Here is a 24,306-nt window from a genome sequence, read left to right as displayed (position 1 = left end):
TATATAATATACAGTACTGTAGTAATGTATGGGGCACTAGTGAATATAATATACAGTACTGTAGTAATGTATGGAGCACTAGTGGATATAATATATAGCACTGTAGTAATGTATGGAGCACTAGTGTATATAATATACAGCACTGTAGTAATATATGGAGCACTAGTGGATATAATATATAGCACTATAGTAATGTATGGAGCACTAATGTATATAATATACAGCAAGGTAGTAATGTATGGAGCACTAGTGTATATAATACACAGTAACGTAGTAATGTATGGGGCACTAGTGGATATAATATACAGTACTGTAGTAATGTATGGGGCACTAGTGTATATAATATACAGTACTGTAGTAATGAATGGAGCACTAGTGGATATAATATACAGTACTGTAGTAAAGTATGGGGCACTAGTGTATATAATATACAGTACTGTAGTAATGTATGGAGCACTAGTGGATATAATATATAGCACTGTAGTAATGTATGGAGCACTAGTGGATATAATATATAGCACTGTAGTAATGTATGGAGCACTAGTGTATATAATATACAGTACTGTAGTAATGTATGGAGCACTCGTGGATTATAATATACAGTACTGTAGTAATGTATGGAGCACTAGTGTATATAATATACAGTACTGTAGTAATGTATGGAGCACTAGTGTGTATAATATACAGTACTGTAGTAATGTATGGAGCACTGGTGGATATAATATACAGTACTGTAGTAATGTATGGGGCACTAGTGAATATAATATACAGTACTGTAGTAATGTATGGAGCACTGGTGGATATAATATACAGTACTGTAGTAATGTATGGGGCACTAGTGAATATAATATACAGTACTGTAGTAATGTATGGAGCACTAGTGGATATAATATATAGCACTGTAGTAATGTATGGAGCACTAGTGTATATAATATACAGCACTGTAGTAGTATATGGAGCACTAGTGGATATAATATATAGCACTATAGTAATGTATGGAGCACTAATGTATATAATATACAGCAAGGTAGTAATGTATGGAGCACTAGTGTATATAATACACAGTAACGTAGTAATGTATGGGGCACTAGTGGATATAATATACAGTACTGTAGTAATGTATGGAGCACTAGTGGATATAATATACAGTACTATAGTAATGAATGGAGCACTAGTGTATATAATATACCGTACCGTAGTAATGTATGGAGCACTAGTGTATATAATATACAGTACTGTAGTAATGTATGGAGCACTCGTGGATTATAATATACAGTACTGTAGTAATGTATGGAGCACTAGTGTATATAATATACAGTAGTGTAGTAATGTATGGAGCACTAGTGTGTATAATATACAGTACTGTAGTAATTTATGGAGCACTAGTGGATATAATATAAAGTACTGTAGCAATGTATAGAGCACTGGTGGACATAATATACAGTACTGTAGTAATGTATGGAGCACTAATGTATATAGGATACAGTGCTGTAGTAATGTATAGAGCACTGGTGGATATAATATACAGTACTGTAGTAATGTATGGAGCACTAGTGTATATAATATACAGCACTGTAGTAATGTATGGAGCACTAGTGTATATAATATACAGCAGTGTAGTAATGTATGGAGCACTAGTGTATATAATATACAGCAGTGTAGTGATGTATGGAGCACTAGTGTATATAGGATACAGTGCTGTAGTGATGTATGGAGCACTTGTGTATATAATATACAGCACTATAGTAATGTATGGAGCACTAGTGTATATAATATACAGCAGTGTAGTGATGTATGGAGCACTAGTGTATATAGGATACAGTGCTGTAGTGATGTATGGAGCACTAGTGTATATAATATACAGCACTATAGTAATGTATGGAGCACTAGTGTATATAATATACGGCAGTGTAGTGATGTATGGAGCTCTAGTGTATATATTATATACAGCACTAGTGTATATAATATACAGCACTATAGTAATGTATGGAGCACTAGTGTATATAATATACGGCAGTGTAGTGATGTATAGAGCACTAGTGTATATAGGATACATCACTGTAGTAATGTATGGAGCACTAGTGTATATAATATACAGTACTGTAGTAATGTATGCAGCACTAGTGTATATAATATACAGCACTGTAGTAATGCATGGAGCACTAGTGTATATAATATACAGCACTGTAGTAATGTATGGAGCACTGATATAATATATAGCACTGTAGTAATGTATGGGGCACTAGTGGATATAATATATAGCACTGTAGTAATGTATGGAGCACTAGTGGATATAATATATAGCACTGTAGTAATGCATGGAGCACTAGTGTATATAATATACAGCACTGTAGTAATGTATGGAGCACTGATATAATATATAGCACTGTAGTAATGTATGGAGCACTAGTGGATATAATATATAGCACTGTAGTAATGTATGGAGCACTAGTGTATATAATATACAGCACTGTAGTAATGTATGGAGCACTAGTGTATATAATATACAGCACTGTAGTAATGCATGGAACACTGGTGTATATAATATACAGCACTGTAGTAATGTATGGAGCACTAGTGTATATAATATACAGCACTGTAGTAATGTATGGAGCACTAGTGTATATAATATACAGCACTGTAGTAATGTATGGAGCACTAGTGTATATAATATACAGTACTGTAGTAATGTATGGGGCACTAGTGTATATAATATACAGTACTGTAGTAATGTATGGAGCACTAGTGTATATAATATACAGCACTGTAGTAATGTATGGAGCACTAGTGGATATAATATACAGCACTGTAGTAATGTATGGAGCACTAGTGGATATAATATACAGCACTGTAGTAATGTATGGAGCACTAGTGTATATAATATACAGCAGTGTAGTGATGTATGGAGCACTAGTGTATATAGGATACAGTGCTGTAGTAATGTATGGAGCACTAGTGTATATAATATACAGCACTATAGTAATGTATGGAGCACTAGTGTATATAATATACAGCACTGTAGTAATGCATGGGGCACTAGTGTATATAATATACAGCAATGTAGTAATGTATGGAGCACTAGTGTATATAATATACAGCAGTGTAGTAATGTATGGAGCACTAGTGTATATAATATACAGCAGTGTAGTGATGTATGGAGCACTAGTGTATATAGGATACAGTGCTGTAGTAATGTATGGAGCACTAGTGTATATAATATACAGCACTGTAGTAATGCATGGGGCACTAGTGTATATAATATACAGCACTGTAGTAATGTATGGAGCACTAGTGTATATAATATACAGCACTGTAGTAATGTATGGAGCACTAGTGTATATAATATACAGCACTATAGTAATGTATGGAGCACTAGTGTATATAATATACGGCAGTGTAGTGATGTATAGAGCACTAGTGTGTATAGGATACATCACTGTAGTAATGTATGGAGCTCTAGTGTATATATTATATACAGCACTAGTGTATATAATATACAGCACTATAGTAATGTATGGAGCACTAGTGTATATAATATACGGCAGTGTAGTGATGTATAGAGCACTAGTGTATATAGGATACATCACTGTAGTAATGTATGGAGCACTAGTGTATATAGTATACAGTACTGTAGTAATGTATGCAGCACTAGTGTATATAATATACAGTACTGTAGTAATGTATGGAGCACTAGTGTATATAATATACAGCACTGTAGTAATGTATGGAGCACTGATATATATAATATACAGCACTGTAGTAATGCATGGAGCACTAGTGTATATAATATACAGTACTGTAGTAATGCATGGAACACTGATATATATAATATACAGCACTGTAGTAATGCATGGAACACTGGTGTATATAATATACAGCACTGTAGTAATGTATGGAGCACTAGTGTATATCATATACAGCACTGTAGTAATGTATGGAGCACTAGTGTATATCATATACAGCAGTGTAGTAATGTATGGAGCACTAGTGTATATAATATACAGCAGTGTAGTGATGTATGGAGCACTAGTGTATATAGGATACAGTGCTGTAGTGATGTATGGAGCACTAGTGTATATAATATACGGCAGTGTAGTGATGTATGGAGCTCTAGTGTATATAATATACAGCAGTGTAGTGATGTATGGAGCACTAGTGTATATAGGATACAGTGCTGTAGTGATGTATGGAGCACTAGTGTATATAATATACAGCACTATAGTAATGTATGGAGCACTAGTGTGTATAATATACAGTACTGTAGTAATGTATGGGGCACTAGTGTATATAATATACAGTACTGTAGTAATGTATGGAGCACTAGTGTATATAATATACAGCACTGTAGTAATGTATGGAGCACTGATATATATAATATACAGCACTGTAGTAATGCATGGAGCACTAGTGTATATAATATACAGCACTGTAGTAATGTATGGAGCACTGATATATATAATATACAGCACTGTAGTAATGCATGGAACACTGGTGTATATAATATACAGCACTGTAGTAATGTATGGAGCACTAGTGTATATCATATACAGCACTGTAGTAATGTATGGAGCACTAGTGTATATAATATACAGCAGTGTAGTAATGTATGGAGCACTAGTGTATATAATATACAGCAGTGTAGTAATGTATGGAGCACTAGTGTATATAATATACAGCAGTGTAGTGATGTATGGAGCACTAGTGTATATAGGATACAGTGCTGTAGTGATGTATGGAGCACTAGTGTATATAATATACGGCAGTGTAGTGATGTATGGAGCTCTAGTGTATATATTATATACAGCACTAGTGTATATAATATACAGCACTATAGTAATGTATGGAGCATTAGTGTATATAATATACGGCAGTGTAGTGATGTATGGGGCACTAGTGTATATAATATACAGTACTGTAGTAATGTATGGAGCACTAGTGTATATAATATACAGCACTGTAGTGATGTATGGAGCACTAGTGTATATAATATACAGCACTGTAGTAATGTATGGAGCACTGGTGTATATAATATACAGCACTGTAGTGATGTATGGAGCACTAGTGGATATATTATATTACAGCTCAGCAGAGGGCGTGTAAGGACAGCAGTATATGACTCTCGGTACCTCCGCCTCACATGGAGCTCACATACACAGACCATCATACAGCCCGGGCCGCTCACCGGTGACACAGCACGACCACACACAGCCGCTTCCCAACCGGAATCTTTGCTCTCCCTCTGCCACCGAACCGGAAGTGGTCCACCGCCTTTCTCTTCCCCCTGTGTCACCGGGAGGAATGTCCGAAGGGTTTCCGGCTGCTGAACCAGAAGGAGGCTTGACACGCATTTCCGACTGCACAGCAGTCTCCATGACAACGCGTCTACAGCGCCCTCCATTCATTGTACTGAAGCGTAGAACAGGTGAGGGGATGGAGAGGAGATGCTGTGTGCTGGGATGGCGGCCACTGTCTGTAGCTGTGGGACAGTCTATGCTTACATAGTGCCAGCCATTGTGTCCTGGAATTCCCCCACAAGTGTCAGACATAGATAGTGGTCCTATATGTACTGCCCCTATAAGTGCTAGAAGCAGTGCCCCCATAATCATCAGGTGTACTGCCCCTATAAGTGCTAGAAGCAGTGTCCCCATAATCATCAGGTGTACTGCCCCTATAGGTTCTAGAAGCAGTGCCCCCATAATCATCAGGTGTACTGTCCCTATAAGTGCTAGAAGCAGTGTCCCCATAATCATCAGGTGTACTGCCCCTATAGGTTCTAGAAGCAGTGCCCCCATAATCATCAGGTGTACTGTCCCTATAAGTGCTAGAAGCAGTGCCCCCATAAGTTTCAGGTGTAGTGCCCCTATAAGTGCTAGAAGCAGTGCCCCCATAATCACCACGTGTACTGCCCCTATAAGTGCTAGAAGCAGTGCACCCATAATCACCATGTGTACTGCCCCTTTAAGTGCTAGAAGCAGTGCCCCCATAATCATCAGGTGTACTGACCCTATAAGTTCTAGAAGCAGTGCCCCCATAAGTTTCAGGTGTAGTGCCCCTTTAAGTGCTAGAAGCAGTGCCCCCATAATCATCAGGTGTATTGCCCCTATAAGTGCTAGAAGCACTGCCCCCATAAGTTTCAACTGTACTGCCCCTATAAGTTCTAGAAGCAGTGACCCCATAATCACCACGTGTACTGCCCCTATAAGTGCTAGAAGCAGTGCCCCCATAATCATCAGGTGTAGTGCCCCTATAAGTGCTAGAAGCAGTGCCCCCATAATCATCAGGTGTAGTGCTTGAGTCAATAGCATCATCACAATCACAGGTGTGAGGCATAGTTCCCCCATGGGTGCCAGAGTTACCTAAACTGATATTCACCTGCTTCATTATCGCTCATATAATCACAAAGGTAATGAAACAGTAATGAAAATCCATATAAAAAAGGCCAAACGAAATAGTCTTTTTCTGATAATTTAATAAAGAAACACAATTTTCTACCGGATGTTGGATTGACTTTGTCTTTTCCTCCTATACATTTACATCCTATACCAGGGATGGCGAACCTTTTAGAGGTCGAGTGCCCAAACTGCAACCCCAAGCCTGCATATTTTTGGCAAAGTGCCAAAACAGCAATTCAAGCAGTAACTTATTGCAATTTTCTTGCTCTGTGCTGTGCCATCAGCTTTCAATGGGTCTGAGGGCACCAATATCTTTGTCAGAAGGAGAGGAAATTTGGGTTGTCACTTGAGCTTCCCTTAACAGCCTCCTAAACAGGAAGATTCAGGGGTCGAACAGGAGGGGCTCCAATGATAACCTGACCACACCTCCTCTCTCTTCCTGCAGCCTCGGGTATACCAGGATGCTCCACATTAAAATAATGCTAAACATGGCAAGTCCTGAGACTGCAGGAGGATCCTGTCTGGTGTACTCTGCCATGGGGCAACAGCCTGCGTGCCCACTGAGAGGGCTCTGAGTGCCACCTCTGGCACCCGTGCCATAGGTTCGCCACCACTGTCCTATACTAACTCATAGGATCCACAATATGTTAAAAAATATTCTGAATTCAGTAAGCACAATGGTATCCAGGTGCCAAGTTACAGTAGCACAGCAGTTGCTCTGTTCCCATGGTCTTTGGCCTCACATTATTCTTTGGATACTTTGGGATAACAACATTGGGGAAATATATGCAACGTGCAAGTGTTAATGTCAGGTATCTATACATATTGTAGCCCTGTCCTTAGATACACAGACAGGCCTGTAGAACAGTTCTGCTTTCAGACACTACAGTGCATACACCACTATCCTCTATAGGTGGTAGCCCATCCCCCCCACCCCCCCAAAAAAGAAAAAAATAATAATTTTGCTGGGCAGAATAGATGGGACATGACATTGCCAATCCCAAAGCTTCTTGCATGGCCTTCATCATTACAAAACCATTATTGTCAGTGAGTGGAATGTCTGGATCTGTGAAACACAATGGGGCACATGTATCATAAGTCCGGCTCTGTTTGTTTTTTGGGACTCTTCCTTGCTTTTCTGCTGGTTAGATCTTAGCATTTTTTCCTGATTCCTGTGGCGTTTGGTCTTTAGTGAATTTGCCACTTTATAAACAAATGTCACAAAAAGTATCCAAAAGTCACAACCAGTCCCAAGCTATTTTCTATGCCTTGTCAGGGGCAGCCGTAGTTTTGGGCCAAAGGTTCTCACTTTTTTGCGACTTTTTAAAAAAGTTTCAACTTTCACATCTGGATTAAGGTGATGATTCAGGGAACACTGCAGAAAACCAGACAATGGTGAACTTTGAAAGGAGACTTTTTTAAAAGTTGCAAATGAGCACAAGCAGCATGAAAAGTCTCAAAAATTGAAGAGAAATGGAAAGCCGAAAGTTTGATACAATGAATAGATTTAGGGTGATGTTGTATGTTAATATTGAACCTTTTATCTTTTTCACTATTTAGGATGAATCTCCTGACTCCTCTATCCCAGGACAACCCTGTTCTTCAATGTGCTTTGGAAGGAAATGTGCAAGGTCTCCAGTCCATCTTTGAAGATCCAGAGAATGATCACCATGAGCAGAGTGGGACCCTGCTAGTAGAAGAAGACCTGCTGGGGAGGAACCCCTTGTTTTTAGCTTGTATACTGGGACGTACAGAAGTGGTGAAGGAGTTGGCTAAGTATGGAGCCAATATTAATCAGCAAACTGCTCGAGGTAAGTGTCTTTATATGTGAGATGTGCATATAATTGAATATGGTTATCTTACTGTATGGACCTGCAACATAACAGAAGTAGGCCAATCTTCTCTTCAAACTACATTTTGGAGCTATTTTCATTTTTATTTCAGAAATTAATATAACAGATAATAGTAAACTTTGCCTAAAGCAGCTTCTTTCTGCTCTTTTTCCTGTGGTGAGCAGCATATTTTTAAGCCTTCTGAGGTCCCTCTAGTAAAAGAAGGCTAATTGTTTATATCTGTCAACCTCTGGCCGGCACGGTGGCTCAGTGGGTAGCACTTCTGCCGTGCAAGCACTGGGGTTCTGGGTTCGATTCCCACCCAGGTCAACATCTGCAAAGGGTTTGTATGTTCTCTCCGTGTTTGCGTGGGTTTCCTCCGGTTTCCTCCCACACTCCAAAAACATACTGTTAGGTTGTTTAGATTGTGAGCCCCATGGGGACAGGGACCAATTTGACATGCTTTGTGCAGCGCTGTGTAATCTGTGTGCGCTATATAAATAAAGAATTATTACTTTGCCTCTGGTATTGCAGTTTAGCTTTGATAAACATAAAATTGCTGAGCTGCAATACCTCACTTTATCTATGGATAGGTGTGACACTGTTTTTGGAAGAAAAGAAGGCTTCTCTTTGTAATATATGAAAACCTCTTAAGTCAAATAAAACTTCAGGTAAATTTCATGTGGATTAGCCTTCCCACTGTGATTTATGGTTGCACCATGTAACTAAATCCCTCATGCTGCAGAAAAAAAGCAGCAATGCAAGGTGATTGTGGTGCAGTCTAGGGTTGCACAATGTACCGAAACCTCAGAACTTTTCCATGCAGAAATGTTCAATACTGGGTTTCTGTCATTTTTGATACTTAAAGGGGGTTGTCCGAGTTCTTAAAAAAAAAACTGCTTAAAAAAATAAAGTCCTACTTACCTTCTGGTGATCTCCGGTATCAGCTTCCGGCCGGACCCGACAACCTTCCGGCCTGCATTCACAATGCTGTGAATAGGGACGGATAGGCTGGATACCGGAGGGCGCCGGAAGGTAAGTAGGACCTCCCGGCCTCCCTGAGTTTTTTTTCAGAACTCAGACAACCCCTTTAATGCCTTGTGCCAATGTACAGACTCCTGGGATCTGTCTGGAAGGGGAAGTGTCGGGTTGGAGAATACTTTGTATAGATGTGTCAGGAAAGTGGCAGAGCAGAGACCATGTCATCAGGGAAATATTATGAACTGTCCATATATGTGAATCTACATCTCCAAGGGCTTCTCCTGACACATGGTCTCTAAATTATTTCATGTTATTAAATTAAATATTTTTTTACCCACAACATCCACTTTCTTTAGACTATGGGCTCACTTGTTGTCAATGGGAGGATTTTATGTAACTACGGTAGGAGCTTCTATAGAGTTACATTATTACACAATTTCAATGCACTGGTAAATAGAGATGGATGTTCTCAGAAATCTCTCTATCTGTCACTGCATTATTTTTTAAGCATTTCATTAATACAGTTAAATTGAACAAAAATGTATAAGATACAAAATAAGAGCTCATTCATATGGGCGTGTCCACTGCACATCCACAAAAAATGCATGTGCAACACCCCTGCCAACGTATAGGCAAGGGGGTAGTTGTGAATAAGTCCCTCTACCTTTCAGGATCCATCTGGTGAGCCTGCGCAACTCAGCGGACAAGGGATAATGCAGCAAGATCTCAGGTAATCTGCAGCTGTAGCCTCTGCCTGGAAAGGCAGTAGTTAACCCCCTACCGACATGTGACGTAATACTTCGTCACATGCCGGGTGCGGGTGCATGGAGAGGGCTCACGGGCTGAGCTCTCTCCATAACCGTTAAGTCTTTGTAAGCAAAGGCTTACCGGTAACACCCGCGATCGGTGCCAGCAACTATCGCAGGTGTTTTCCAGCTGATCGCTGCCAGCGGCTTCAAAAAGATGGTGGCGCATGGGTGCCGCCATCTTTCTGAGGATCGTCGTTCCCGTGACGTCATTGGTGAGTGTCGATCCGTCTCCTTGGCAGCCTCGGGTCTTCCGAAGACCTGAGGCATTTTCGAGTTAACCCTTTCATTACAATGTGCTATCAGGAGGACAAAAAAATAATTTGCCCTACAAGTACCAGTTGATATTTTTCCAATGGAATCCCAGTATGATAGCACTAGAGATGAGCGAGCACTAAAATGCTCAAGTGCTCGTTATTCGAGACAAACTTTTCCCGATGCTCGAGTGCTCGTGTCGATTAACGAACCGCATTGAAGTCAATGGGAGACTCGAGCATTTTTCACTGAAAGAACACATTGAAAGAAGAACACTGAAGAAAACTTTGCAGATGTTTCCATACATCTGCAATGTGTCCTTCACACATATTGTTCTTCACATACTATTGTGAAGAACACCGTTCTGCACGCGTGTCTTCGGATAAGTTAGCAGATGTACGGAAACATCTGCAATGATTTCTTCACTGTGTTCTTCACTTAAATGATCCTGTGTTCACTGTTTTCTTTGTATTCTTCACTGTTCTTCACTGTGTTTTCTTAAGTAAATGCTTGATCTTGAGCAGGGGAAATACTCGTCCGAGCAACGAGCCGTTTCGAGTACTTTAATACTCGAATGAGCATCAAGCTTGGACAAGTATACCCGCTCATCTCTAGACAGCACCTTTTGTGCTCAAGTGCTGACCTCTAGTGGTTGTATTACAAACAAAATAATGTATACAGCAACATTGTAATAATAATAATAATCTTTATTTATATAGCGTCATCAAATTCCATATCTCCAATACAGATCATGTACAAATAAAAAAAGGCATTATTTTAGTAATAACATTGTCATATGAAACAATAGGAGTGACCAGGGGCATAACTAGGTGAATCAGGACCCCATAGCAGACTGCTGAAGAGGGCCCCCCTTCCCGCTCAGACAATATACATATTTGTACACATTTATGCACTGATATATACATTGCATCCCCTTAATTACATCTTCTTTGGTTTGAGCATCCTGCTACCTACCTCCCCAGTAGACCAGATCCAGTGTCTAATTACTACTCCAGTATTGTCAGCAGTGTTTTACTTACTTCCCGAGTAATTGAAGGATCCCCTCTGTCATTCAACAGTCATGGAAGCTGTCATCTACTTCTCAGCAAAATTCTACCAGTCATAGTATCATATTAGATTTGGCTGCTCTAGAGGAATGCAAAAAACTCCTAAAAATCCTAAATCAAATGGTTATAGACAAATAGTAGAGAAAAAAATTCCTTCCCAACTGATCAGAATAAATTCTTGGATCTACGTCCTGCTGTTTATATTTTAACACTCACCCGAACCAACTTCAATGTCTTCTCCCCTCCGATTTCCATTTACTATCTCAAGGCCAAAAAAGATAATGCCTTTAGGATTTCTATTATGTCTCACTCTAAAGTGAGCCGATCACAGACACATAACCTTTCTTTATATTCCGAACATGTTCTCATATACGAGTTTTAAGTTTCCTCCCTGTTCTTACAATATACAGCATACCACAAGGGCAGATAACGGCATAAATTACTGAAGTAGACTCACATCCTATATGCTGTTTAATATAATATATGTTTCCTCACCTCTATATCCCACAAAGTTTTTCACCACCATATGCCGGAGGATTGGAAGGCCTGGGATATGAACTTATAATTCTTGGAACTTTAACTTTTTTTCTGATGTTGCCAACAAAAGTGGTGTGAAGGATTTTCTATCTTGAGGCTGCACCTTTGGTGAGTTGGTAGGAGTGAGTGTTATATATATATATAGTATATACTTGAGTGTAAGCCGAGGCAACTAATTTTACCGCAAAAAACTGGGAAAATATATTGACTCAAGTATAAGCCAAGGGTGCACTGGTCACAGCCTCCCCAGTATATATCAAGCAAGCCCCTAGTAGTATATAGCCAGACCCCAGTGGTATAAAGCCAGCTAGTCTATTCCCAGTAGTATATAGCCTGCCAGCCTCCTTTAGTATATAGCCAGCGCCTTGGAGAATATAGCCAATCAGCCCAGTGTAGTATACAGCCAGCCCCTTGTAGTTTTTAGCCAACCAGCCCATTGTAGTATATAGTCAGCCCCCTGTAGTATAAAGCCAACCAGCCCAGTGTAGTATATAGCTAACGAGTCCCCAATACAGGCAGTCCCCGGGTTACATACAAGATAGGGTCTGTAGGTTTGTTCTTAAGTTGAATTTGTATGTAAGTCGGAACTGTATATTTTATCATTGTAATCCCAGCCAATTTTTTTTTTGGTCTCTGTGACAATTGGATTTAAAAAATGTTGGGTTGTCATTAGAACCAGGAATAACAATAAATCTTCATTACAGACACCTGTGATAACTGTTACAGCTGTTTATTGTAGCCTAGGACTAAAGTACAATAAATTACCAATATCCAGAGGTCCGTTTGTAACTAGGGGTCATATGTAAGTCAGGTGTTCTTAAGTAGGGGACCGCCTGAACTCACCTCTCTGACACCCCAGGCAGGTTCTCTTCTTACTTCATGTACATCAGTGCCAGCTCCCTGCGTCGCAGGGCACTTGAAGTAAGAAGAGGACCTGCCCGGGTTGTGTCTGAAAGGAGTACCCAGTTTATTTTTTATATAACCGAGTATAAGCCTGAGCTGAAAACCTTGTCTTAAACTTGAGTATATGCGATATATCTCTGATTGTCATTATGGCTTCTTGGGAATGAAGCCTCTTTTAACTTCTCCTGCACAAGAGATTGAGACCAGAGGAATAACAACACTACTTAATTTATTTCATTCCCTCATATATCACTATGATGCACAGAGTACCACCCCGGCATTATGGCCGGTTGTGCTGCCAGCCTAACCCTATCCGTTTCCTCAATAGTTACACCTAGAATAGTCACCGCTTGATATTCTCCAGACTTAATGCTACATTCACACTACAGTATGGGGGACGTATATACGGCCGATATACGTCCCCCACAGATATCAATGGGCGCACGGCGCCCTACGGGAGCGGTACGATGCAGCACACGTGCGGCACCGTACCGCTCCATACCCGGTAAAAAGATAGGACATGTCCTATCTTTACCCGTAATACGGCGCCGTGCGCCATGTATCCCTATGGAGAGGGGCGGGGGTGAGCTGCACTCACCTTCTCCTCCTCTCCCGTGCACTGCCGTTGACCACTACGGTATGGTACGGGCGGGCAACGGCAGTGTGAATGTAGCCTTAGGCTACATTCACACGGACGTATGAAAATGGGCGTATCCATACCGTACCGTTTTTTTACGGATTACATACGGCCACATCCATTTCAATGGACAATACGTCTGACCATTTATATTGCCGTTGTTAACTCTGTTCCGTACCGCACCGTATACTAGCCGTATAAAAATATAGAGCATGTCCTATTTTCTCCCGTATTTCAGTTCTGTATGCCCTGGAAGTCTATGGGGACGTATAAAATACAGGTTACATACGTGCAGCATACGGATGAAAAACGTCACGTATATACGGCCCGTAAATACGGGACTGGAGAAATCATACGCCCGTGTGAATGTAGCCTTATTTCTCTCTCTAATTATAGGAAAGCCTCTCATCATGTCCAGATACCTCCGTCACTGTCATCTCTAGTAGTGACCGGTCCGTAGACATTGTTACCAGGCCCATTAAAGAGAATGAGCAGCGAGGAGACTCCATGACGCAGCATGATAATTCCACTATAATGTGCCGAGTCTAGTCCACAGGATCTTATTACAGAAATGTGATATCCTGGTGTACAGCAGATGGTTACATAGTCACTGCTAGTGTGTTCCGCAGTGTATACCAACACATTATAATATTACATTCTATATACAATGTACATAATCAATGGGCACACAATACACAAGGCAGAGGGCGTTCTGCTATAACAAGGCTCCTTTTGCCCATATGTTTGCCTGTGTTACTTCTTGTAAGGTTTGTTACCTTATTAGTTCCAGGCTGTTTATGGAGTCTGCACTTTGCTATATCGTAAAAGACACTATGATGCCCCCCTGATTTGTGTTGCATGAAAGCCGGCACGATTGCGCCAAAATCCGATCGGGTGCACCAATAACCCCTTTTAAATCCCTGTCCCAGCGGCGCAGATGGGAAGTCCGACAAAAGTGCGGTCCGCGGGGGCCTGAGTAAATGAGCCCCATTGTTTTCAATAGGTATTTTCACATTGTCTTATTTATTCATGCCCACACACTCTGTAGCCACAGAAGACTTTCACCAACTCCTCAATTGACTGAACCCTCCTCTTACCTAATAGTGACAAAAAATCCACCTGATTCCCCAGTGGACACTTCCATTCCAGTAGGGGATAAATGTAGAAACTCTTGGGATCTAACCGCTGGTCTTCATGGTTGGCCTCACAGAGTAAAAGAAGTGACTTATTTTAAGCTCCGATCCAGTAGCTCACAGAACCACAAGCCTGATATAATCTGAAAGATAATATTTTTATCTTGAAATAGGAAATTATATGAATATGTTTCTAGATACTATAAAGCCCAAGATAGGGGCATCTGAAGTTACACTCCCCTTTCAGTCTCTAAAAGTGACTCTTCTCAGCTCATTTGCATATTACATATACTTTTTTTTTATACAAGGTTTTACATAAAAGTGTGAATTCTAGATATGACATTTCATACCCTGCCTGAGGGGGAGAGTAGTTTTAAGGGGTAAAATCTGGTGGCAGAGTCACTTTAAAGAAAAAACGTAAAAAGGTGGTGGCACATTCCATCGCTCTTCTAGACGCACGGCCTACACATATACATGAGGCCTATAAATAGTGTGTGAACTTTGCCTTTAGACCTTTATAAGATGCAATAACTTTTTATCATTTTTGACTTTTGACCAGCAATACATGCAGCGTAAATAACTTTATATCCAGCCATTAAAACACAAAGCCATGTGCTGTGCACGTAGTACAGACGCTACTGGAGAGGTGATGATAATTCATGTCTCATAACCATGGAGAGTGGCGCGTTACCAATGCTTCACACCGGACCCTCTTTGTATCATCAGACAATCAGACATTGGCCCAGATATATTGTTGTGTCTGCACCAGTTTTTTGTCTAAGTTTTGTCTAAGGGTCTTTTGAGCTTGCACACCCATTTATTAGTGTTTAGCGCAACATATTGGGGCACATTTACTTACCTGTCCACGGAGTTCACAGAAAGTGCGTTGTCCGTCGATAATGTAATCTGCGGCGATTCGCTAAGATTGTGCCCCCGATATCCTGCATGTGTTGCTTCCCTGTTCAGGTCTAACATAGTTCACCATCTTTTTAGTGGTACATGTAAGTGCTTGGCCTTGTGACATAATTTGAAAGTTAAATCTCGCGCTCAGTCCGAATCAGTCAGATTGTCCGACGGCACATGGTACGTCCTGTAATTTGTGTCACATGGAAGCCAGCGCACAAACAGTCCGACGAAAGTGCAATCCACGACCCTTAGTAAATAGGCCCCTGTGTCTTGGTTGTATTTTGTCGGATACTTTTGAAAACTGTGCACCCAAAGGGGTGTGGTAGTGCTTATTCGTAGTTTGCGGCACATATTTCGCTATGCATGGTCACAGTGCGGTGAGATGTGTGCGGTGAGAAAATATTCAGCCGCAAATTGTATGGCCGCATATTGGTCCTCATTACTTTTGTGTGAGCCATAACACCTACCATGTGAATAGGTGATGAGAAAAACCCCTTTAAATAGATCCTTTTAAGGCCTCTACCAACACCAACTCTTTGGGGGACATTTATGAGTATGGGGGACAAAACACCGGTTTTGTGGCGCATTCAAAACACAAGTGGGTTCTTGTCCAAAACGCACACGCGTTTGCAATGTATCCTGATGTATCTGGCGGCACCAGAGAGATGGGGTTTCATCATATCCATGTCTGATTAGGTCTATCTGATTCAGCCAAGGACCACCCCACTAACTGTAGCCAATTCAGTAACGTCATCTCCGGCTCACAGCCCGGAGAGCTGGACAGCGTGCCCGGCGTTTGTAGCTGCTTTTTATAACTCTTTTTTACAGCGATCTCGGTGTCTGTCAACATTAAAGAAGACCAGGGCCGGTTTATTTTACTAAAATATAATATTAGATTTCCTTTAAGACAAAGGCAGCTTGGGACATAATTCATTTTGCCCTCAATGTCTCCAGTTCTTTATTTCTTTACTATTTTGCAGGATATTCTCCGTTGCATAGTGCTGCAGCTTGGGGTCAGGTCGATGTAATAAAGGCACTCGTTGACCTAGGAGGAGATATTTTACTACTCAATTTTCGTGGTGAAAAGCCCTGTGAGATAGCCACCAGATACAACAAGACAGAATGTGCAGATTTCCTGAAATGGGCCGGTAAGTGCTTTTATCCCCTTATGTGTGACTTGTGATTACTTCTAGCCTAATGGACTGTATCATTTTTCTTGAACTGTGATTATTTGCATCCTTCCTTTTATTACTCTCATGGGAATTTCTTCTGCTCAGAGTCTATACATTGGTCTGTATTTTATATGCTGAGGATCAGATCTGCTTTTATTAGCGCTCGTATATCCTTACACCTTCATTCCTGTGTTACTTCTCTTCTACTGACAGATGCTGTTATTAAGGAGTGATCCCCCACTGTAACACTTTTCGGCCTGTGTTACCAACTTGGAAATTTCCCTGCACTCCACACACGACTCTATCAGGCTATATCTCCCTGCAGCTCTCTCTTACACTGCACTACTTTACAATGAGACATCATCCAGGAACAGCATGGGATCTATTTCATAAGTACGGTAGCAGCACAATATCCTCTGTAGAGGATTTACACAGACTCTACACCAGCAGTGTTTTTTAATTAACAAAATCCAAAATTGTCAGTGCTCTACTCCACTGTTTATAAAGTTGTCCTAATACTTCTAGATGTCTTGACATTATCCAATAAAATGGATAAAAGTGAGCTGTATGATTGGGGTATTTGTTTAATGGTTGACTTTCTCTGAACAGCGAGTAGAGCAGATAAGCTTTATGTTTATTAGTGTCATTGAGGAATGTTGAGCTTATAGGTTGGCAAGAACAGAGGAAGGCGCTCCAATACTGTATGTAGATAAGACAAATTGCTTCTTTTATATACACTGTACTATGGTTGAGATGTGATGGATCTTCCACTTATAGCAGCAGAACACCTGCAGTGACACACACCTTTGTACATAGTGCCTTGCCTTTACTCTCAGTACTTCAGGCTATTATAACTAGCACCTAAGTGATCAGTGGCTACTCAAAAATCAGATAGTGTGTGTCTCTCATTAATTTTCAGTAGAGACTTTACATTAAATTTATCAGCATATTTTTATGAATGTTTATTCATCTATGATGAATTCAGCAAACTAACCGTGACACCAGCACAGTAATCCTAGAAGTATGCTTCAACTTTAACGAGGTTTTCAAAGGAATTGTTGTAGTGAACATTTCACCTGAAAATTAACTTTTTTGCAGCCAAGATGCCTTGTTTAAGATATTTTTTTTAGTAATTCTTGATTACCGGTAGTTTTTTAAATATGCAGACTTGAAAAACCGCCTTGTCTTATTCACTGCAATTGTGCAAATTACTTTATTCTACTAGATTCGTATTTTAAAGGTGAACATTTCCCCAACTCTCTAAACACCCCGGGGGAGGGGGGGGATTTTATAATGTGCCTCAGCAGGCGTGTAACTAGGAGAGGTTTAACCCCATAGCAGACTTCTAAATGGTGCCACCCTTCTAATTAAAAAAATACATATTTGGACATTTATACACTCATATATACATGTAAACTCTTATACATCCATACAGTATTTACAGGCGGTCCTCTACTTAAGAACACCTGACTTACAGGCGACCCTTAGTTACAAACGGACCTCTGGATATTGTTAAATTACTGTACTTTATCATTAGGCTACAATAAACAGTTATAACAGTTATTAAAGGCATCTATAATGAATCTTTATTGTTAATCCTTGTTCTTATGACAACCCAACATTTTTAAAATCCAATTGTCACAGAGACTGAAAAAATTCTTGCTGGGGTTACAATTATAAAATATACAGTTCTGACTTACATACAAATTCAACTTAAGAACAACCCTACAGAACCTATCCTGTACGTAACCCGGGGACTGCCTGTATACATCATATTATTACACATGCTGTATATACAAACAATACACACCATATACACAAACATAGAGCATACCGTATACACAGAGACATTCAGTACAATGTACAGTTATACAGCATATACGCACCCACACACATTGTATACACATCACATATACACGTCCATACATTTATACACACATATCTACGGTGGTTGTGGAAAGTATTCAGACCCCTTTCAATTTTTTACTCTTTGTTTCATGGCAGCCAATTGGTAAGAACAAAAAAGTTCTTTTTTTGCTCATTAATGTACACTCTGCTCCCCATCCTGACAGAAAAAAACAGAAATGTAGATATTCTTACTAATTTATTAATGAAAAAAACTGAAATATCACATGGTCATAAGTATTCATTGGTTCCTGAACACAAAAGACCACATAGTGAGGAGCATACAATTGGTGAAAACCATTGGAAAGACCACAGTGTGTTGTAAGTCATGTGTAAAGTTGTCAGAGGTTGTACAAGCTGATTACTTCCAGTCATGTGTAATTCAGCAGACACGGCTTCCTCGTTCAGCTCCTCATACACAGGGTAAGAGGTTGTTCTCCATCTTTGCTTGCTTTTTAGCCTTTCTTGACCTTTCTTCTATAACATGATTACTAGAACATGACTACAGGAGCCAGAAGAAAGAATCAGTCATAGACCCTCATGACACTTACATGGTTAGAGATAGATTGTTATGACGGTCAAAGACAATTGATTGAAGTGTCCATCTTTTATCAAGACTGGATCTAGGATGACATCAGATCCATCCAGATTTTTTGAGGGGGTTGAAGCAACTTTGGCAACTTTTGTAAGAAAAACCAAAAGAGATGTTTTGTCTGCTATGATAGCTTTTGAGTGGGGTCAAATTCTCCAGGGACCAAGCTCATGTTCTGGCTCTACTATTCCCCCCAGGTAGGGGATGAAATGTCCTTTCTAGAATTCCCTCTTTTATGTGAAATCTCAGCATTTACCGATCAGAAATTTCCCCCAAAGTCTTCTTATCCTATTTTGGTATTAATTGAGTCCAGTTTACTGTTTTCAGGGGTAATATCATTTCAGGGTGTGAATGCAAATTAATTAATAATTGTAATGAGTAATTTATTGCCATGTGCCTGTGCTTAGGTCATTGACCTTTCCCTACGGATAGACATTGTACAACTCTGTGGGGGACATGTATCTGTATTTTGACCTTTTTTATTTTCTTTTCCTTTTGCATTTTTTTTTTAAACTTTTTGGGTGCGTTTTTGCCATGGTCTTACAAAGTTAGCCAGTGGATGTGTCTATTGCAATTTTTCTAAATGCAGATGTTTTCTTTGTTTTGCAAAACAAAGTACAACTGACCCTATGCTTAGTTCCATTTATGCATCTAAAAAGTCGCAAAAAAGCCTTGAAGTTGAAAAACCAGGTGTGATGTTTTCAAAGCAATGTTAAAGGGAACCTACCACAACGAATCTACCTACAAAGGTAGATCGGGTGGTAGGTGGATGTACGGGACGTGAGGATAGCCCTTTTTAGAGCTAATCCTCACGTCCCCGCTAGCGTAGCATAAACTTTATTGCCCTAATATGTAAATTTTATTAAGCGGCTACTGGGGCGTGGAGTAGCCGGACACGAGGCTACACGGCGCGGCTACTCCACGCCCCAGTAGCCGCCTTCCCCCGCCTACCCTGTGATCTTCGGCGCGCAGCTCCTGGCGCAGCTCCTGCGCGCCGAAGATCACAGGGTAGGCGGGGGAAAGCGGCTACTGGGGCGTGGAGTAGCCGCGCCGTGTAGCCTCGTGTCCGGCTACTCCACGCCCCAGTAGCCGCTTAATAAAATTTACATATTAGGGCAATAAAGTTTATGCTACGCTAGCGGGGACGTGAGGATTAGCTCTAAAAAGGGCTATCCTCACGTCCCGTACATCCACCTACCACCCGATCTACCTTTGTAGGTAGATTTGTGGTGGTAGGTGCCCTTTAAACCTTCAGGTTTTTTTTGCGGACATGGAGACAAAACGGAAGAATAATGGAGACAGAATAGAGAGAAATCGCAACAGATGCACAACTGGAGCTGAGCACCAACACCAATGTGAAAGAGCCTTTAGACTGTGAGGGGCAGTCCCAGGATTTTATTATAAAGAGTAATTTGAATGCTCAGGGTATGAAATTGAGCACTAAGACAGCACATGTCACTTGTGTCTCTGTTTCTGCACCCAAGGGTTTTATTCTGTCTGTCTTATTCTCACAGCCGCAGGTAAATGGTCATAACCATTACAGTATCAAAGGGTAGTGTCATATCAAAGATAAGAAACTCATCCTTCACATCCCATCAAGCTTAGGGTTCTAAGAGCTACAGAACTGGATCTTTATTGGGCAGCTTGCAATTCCAACTGTCTTTAGTTGACCAAATCTCTGGTTCGGAAGCTCATCTACCAAAGCCTGACATGATCTGAAAGAATAGGTCCCTTATCTTTAATATGACACCAGTAGCATGTTTCTTGGTATTATGGAACAGAAGATAAGGGGCTTCTGGAGTGACACTCCCGTGCAACCACTAAACTTAACTTATTTCATGTGAAAATGAGGTGAAAAGAGTAATATTTTGGAGAAGATTGGTGAGATTTTACTTAAAAGATGGAATTCTACAAAGGACATTGCATACTTTGAGAAGATTAGTAGTGTAGTGGGGTAATATCTGGTCACCGATTTATGTCGGTTCATTCATTTTTTTTTTTTTGGTATTGGCCCCAACTGATATTAAAATAAAGAACATCTACTACTTGGTCCTTATCGCCGATCCAGCTCAGCTCCTCCTGTCACTTCCGCCTCTGTTGGTATATACTATACTGGTGTAAAGTCATAATCTGTAGCACATGAACACTTGCTGAATAAAATCACAGCTGAGCCTCTGTATACTAATAAAGATCTGTAGTGAATGGTAACAGTTTTCATTTTACTTCAGTGAAAGTACAATTGAAACTGGAAGTTTTAGTCACTTCTTATCATATGCAACTAATGCTATAATTTCTTACAGAAGCCAGGCTGGCCTTCAAGTCCTACATCAGCTTTATCCAGCAGACCATTTCAGACCCAGAAAAAGTTCACGGACAACTTAACAAAGCAGATAAGGTATGCTACTGTGTTTGATTGTTACTATCTGGTAAACAAAGTAACAAGAACCTGCTTTAAAGGACATCTACCAGCAGAACCTATGGAGTCTGGAGCCCCTCAGGCTCATTTGTCTGGTGGTAGATGCACTTCAAAGGAACACTTACTGTATTAAACAATGTAACTATTTTTTAATATGTGTCTTTAAAAAAACCTGTCAAACTAAGGCTATGTACATCACACAAGTGCTACGCCAGAGCAATGGTTGTTCTGATGGGACATCCTAAAAATGCTGCATATTTAACTAGCCTTGTGAGTTAATATTTAGGGGGTGAGAGATTTAGTGTGAAACAGGAATTTTGTGGTGTGATAATGCAGTATCACTTTTAGTAAATATGGATTATTTCTTTAAGAACCAGGCGATCAATGCTTGCAAATCAAAAACAGAGTGGCTGCAGAACACCAAGGATCCAACAACACAAGACTTCATGGATCAGCAGCAGCAGCTAGAGAACGCGGTGCAGCACATCTTCACAAAGCTCAATACACCACGTAAGGATCAAGTATAGATCAGTATTTCCCAGTGATTAGGGAATGGTAACAATTAGATACAATGTCCTAGAGATATGAAGGTCAGTTCATGCTCGCCATCATTTTACATCAAAGCAGCACAATACACGTCGAACATGCAGATCATTCTACGATCCCAAGAAGGGTGAAAGCCACAGCACATTTTGGATTTCAGTGGAGGTGTCCATGGCAAGTCATTACACAATGCAATAATTCACTGTAATACTACCAATACATTTCAAATTGGGCTTATTCTGCAATAAAAAGTGGGTCCCTAATTGTCAAACCCAATATTGGACGTATAGGATTTTTAACATCTTAAAGGGGTATTATACTTAAAGGGGTTTTCCCATCTGGGCATTTACATTTAATTGAATTAATTTGCCATATGTAAACATTTCTTCAATTGGATGTTATTAAAAAAAATGTTCCTGTGTGAAGATAATTTTTCATAAATGTAGGTATGTTGTCCCTTAGAAACGAGATAGCTTCCTCGGATACGACCACCTCACATTTTGGCAGCAGTGGCCAGACATGCGCTATTGAGTCCTGCCTGACCTCCTCGCTTCAGCAATCATTACCACAGGACGGCTGTGTGACCTGCAGTAACTCCTCTGACATTTTATATACAATAACCTTTTGTTTCTTTGTGCAATCCCTCCAGCAGAAGTGGCCGTATCCGAGGAAGCTATCTCGTTTCTAAGGGACCATATGACTACATTTATGAGAAATTATCTTCACACAGGAACATTTTTTTAATAACATCCAATTGAAGAAATGTTTACATTTGGCAAATGAATCCAATTAAATGTAAATGCCCAGATGGGAATACTCCTTTAATGTGATAAAAGGCTCTTTCACATTGGCGTTGGTGCTCAGCTTCAGTTGCACTTCCATTGTGTTTTGTCTCTGTTTTGTGAAAAATTGCAGGTTTAACATTGCTTTGAAAACACACACCTGATTTTTCAGCTTCATCAAAGAAAAAAAAAACTGATGTTTCACCAGGTTTATTTGGTGGACCCATAGACTTCTATTGCTTTCCGTGATTCGCACCAGTGACACGTTTCATAATTTTTTCCACGGACAACAGATCAGTGAAAATACAAGCCAATTTGAAGACGCCTATAGAAATCAATGGCTTTGTGAGGCATCCGTGAAAATCACTGAACCACGGATGAGAAAAACAAGGCCAATGTGAAAGAGACCAAACTCTAAGTAACCATGCACCTTCAGTCGATGGGGGATGAAGTGAAAAGTTGCCGGCAGCAGTGGGTGTACAGTAATGCCCCGTGGCGGCCCATCCTGGTCGTCCGCACCCTCTGCTTGGCTGACTGCGCCCCCCCCCCCTCCCCCTTCAGGTGGCGGATTGGGGCAAATAATTGCAAGTTCTAGCAATAATTTTCGTGGCGCAGAGGCCCTGATCTGGCTCTGATCTAATGCTAGATATAGGCACAAATGGACTATAAATTGACTTTTCTGTCTTCCCACAGGAGCAGAAACTGGAAAGTCCAAGACCGGGACATAACTGGACTTCATTCAGTACCAATTGTAAGCCCTTAAATAACCTTCCCTCATTACTGCTTATAGAAAAAATGACAATAAAAACTAAAATCTGCAAGTTCTAATTCCGTTTTTTCATATATGTTGTCAATAATGATGTATTGCTTGAGAAAGACTAAGTGTGGCCATTAGAATGAATACAAATAGCCAACTTTATTCCATTTCAGTAACAGAAGCTGGAGAGGGGCACAAAGATTACAGGAGACCCAAAACTCTGAAATCTTTGTGCAAAATGTCTGCCACAAGGAGGTTTTGTGCTACTCTAATCTGCAGCAGATTACATCTCAGAAATCTATGCAAAATATCTGCAAATGGAACAAAAATGTTCCCAGTTCAGTGCAGACAGCGGCTAAAGATTTTAAAACCTGTAGTACCGTATAAATCTATTTTCTGTTAGAAATTCACAGTGCAAAAAATTAATCTGAATGAATCTTCTGTTATTAGCAGGAGAAATTTGCATGTAATTCTGTTACATCTGCTTGTACCCTAAAACAGTTCTCCCAGGCCGTACTTGCACGTGGCAGTGTATTGCATTTTGAATCACAACACAAAAACTCCTCCCAAGATCACAAGTTGTGGTAACATTGCGTTTCCAATGTTACCAGATGCCTTTGAATGGCTACGTAAATGCCAAATAATTTACTATTAAAGGGGTTATCTAGGTGTTAAAATTTACTTAGGGCA

General features: G+C 40.3%; 2 protein-coding genes across 5 annotated transcripts in view; one reads left to right on the top strand and one right to left on the bottom strand.

The window, feature by feature from the left end:
• The window catches only part of KLHL20 (kelch like family member 20), a 144,952-nt gene extending 139,625 nt beyond the window's left edge, over positions 1 to 5,327 (bottom strand). For 2 of the 4 annotated variants that reach the window (XM_072127977.1, XM_072127974.1), the window contains exon 1: positions 5,183 to 5,327. The gene's annotated coding sequence lies outside the window, so the exon portion shown is untranslated. Of the gene's footprint in view, positions 1 to 5,126 lie in introns of all 4 variants that reach the window. The other 2 variants (XM_072127978.1, XM_072127975.1) reach the window with 2 other exon arrangements.
• ANKRD45 (ankyrin repeat domain 45) lies at positions 5,238 to 23,687 on the top strand. The gene is made up of 6 exons (XM_072127979.1): positions 5,238 to 5,422; positions 7,953 to 8,203; positions 16,430 to 16,597; positions 21,419 to 21,513; positions 21,906 to 22,044; positions 23,553 to 23,687. Exons 2-6 carry the CDS (start codon positions 7,954 to 7,956, stop codon positions 23,585 to 23,587), a joined length of 687 nt encoding a protein of 228 aa, XP_071984080.1. The 5' UTR covers positions 5,238 to 5,422; position 7,953; the 3' UTR covers positions 23,588 to 23,687.
• Positions 23,688 to 24,306: the final 619 nt, after the last annotated feature.

The sequence above is a fragment of the Engystomops pustulosus genome, chromosome 10, assembly GCF_040894005.1.
Source record: "Engystomops pustulosus chromosome 10, aEngPut4.maternal, whole genome shotgun sequence".
In the NCBI taxonomy this organism is placed as follows: Eukaryota; Metazoa; Chordata; class Amphibia; order Anura; family Leptodactylidae; genus Engystomops; species Engystomops pustulosus.
This window is presented reverse-complemented; position numbering and strand designations above follow the sequence as displayed.

What these genes read in the sequence shown, in the direction of transcription:
- ANKRD45 (XM_072127979.1), top strand. Translation starts at nt 7,954, where the DNA reads ATGAATCTCCTGACTCCTCTATCCCAGGACAACCCTGTTCTTCAATGT. An exon ending in TAATCAGCAAACTGCTCGAG is followed by an intron (nt 8,204 to 16,429) that starts GTAAGTGTCTTT and finishes ACTATTTTGCAG; the next exon opens with GATATTCTCCGTTGCATAGT. An exon ending in CACAAAGCTCAATACACCAC is followed by an intron (nt 22,045 to 23,552) that starts GTAAGGATCAAG and finishes GTCTTCCCACAG; the next exon opens with GAGCAGAAACTGGAAAGTCC.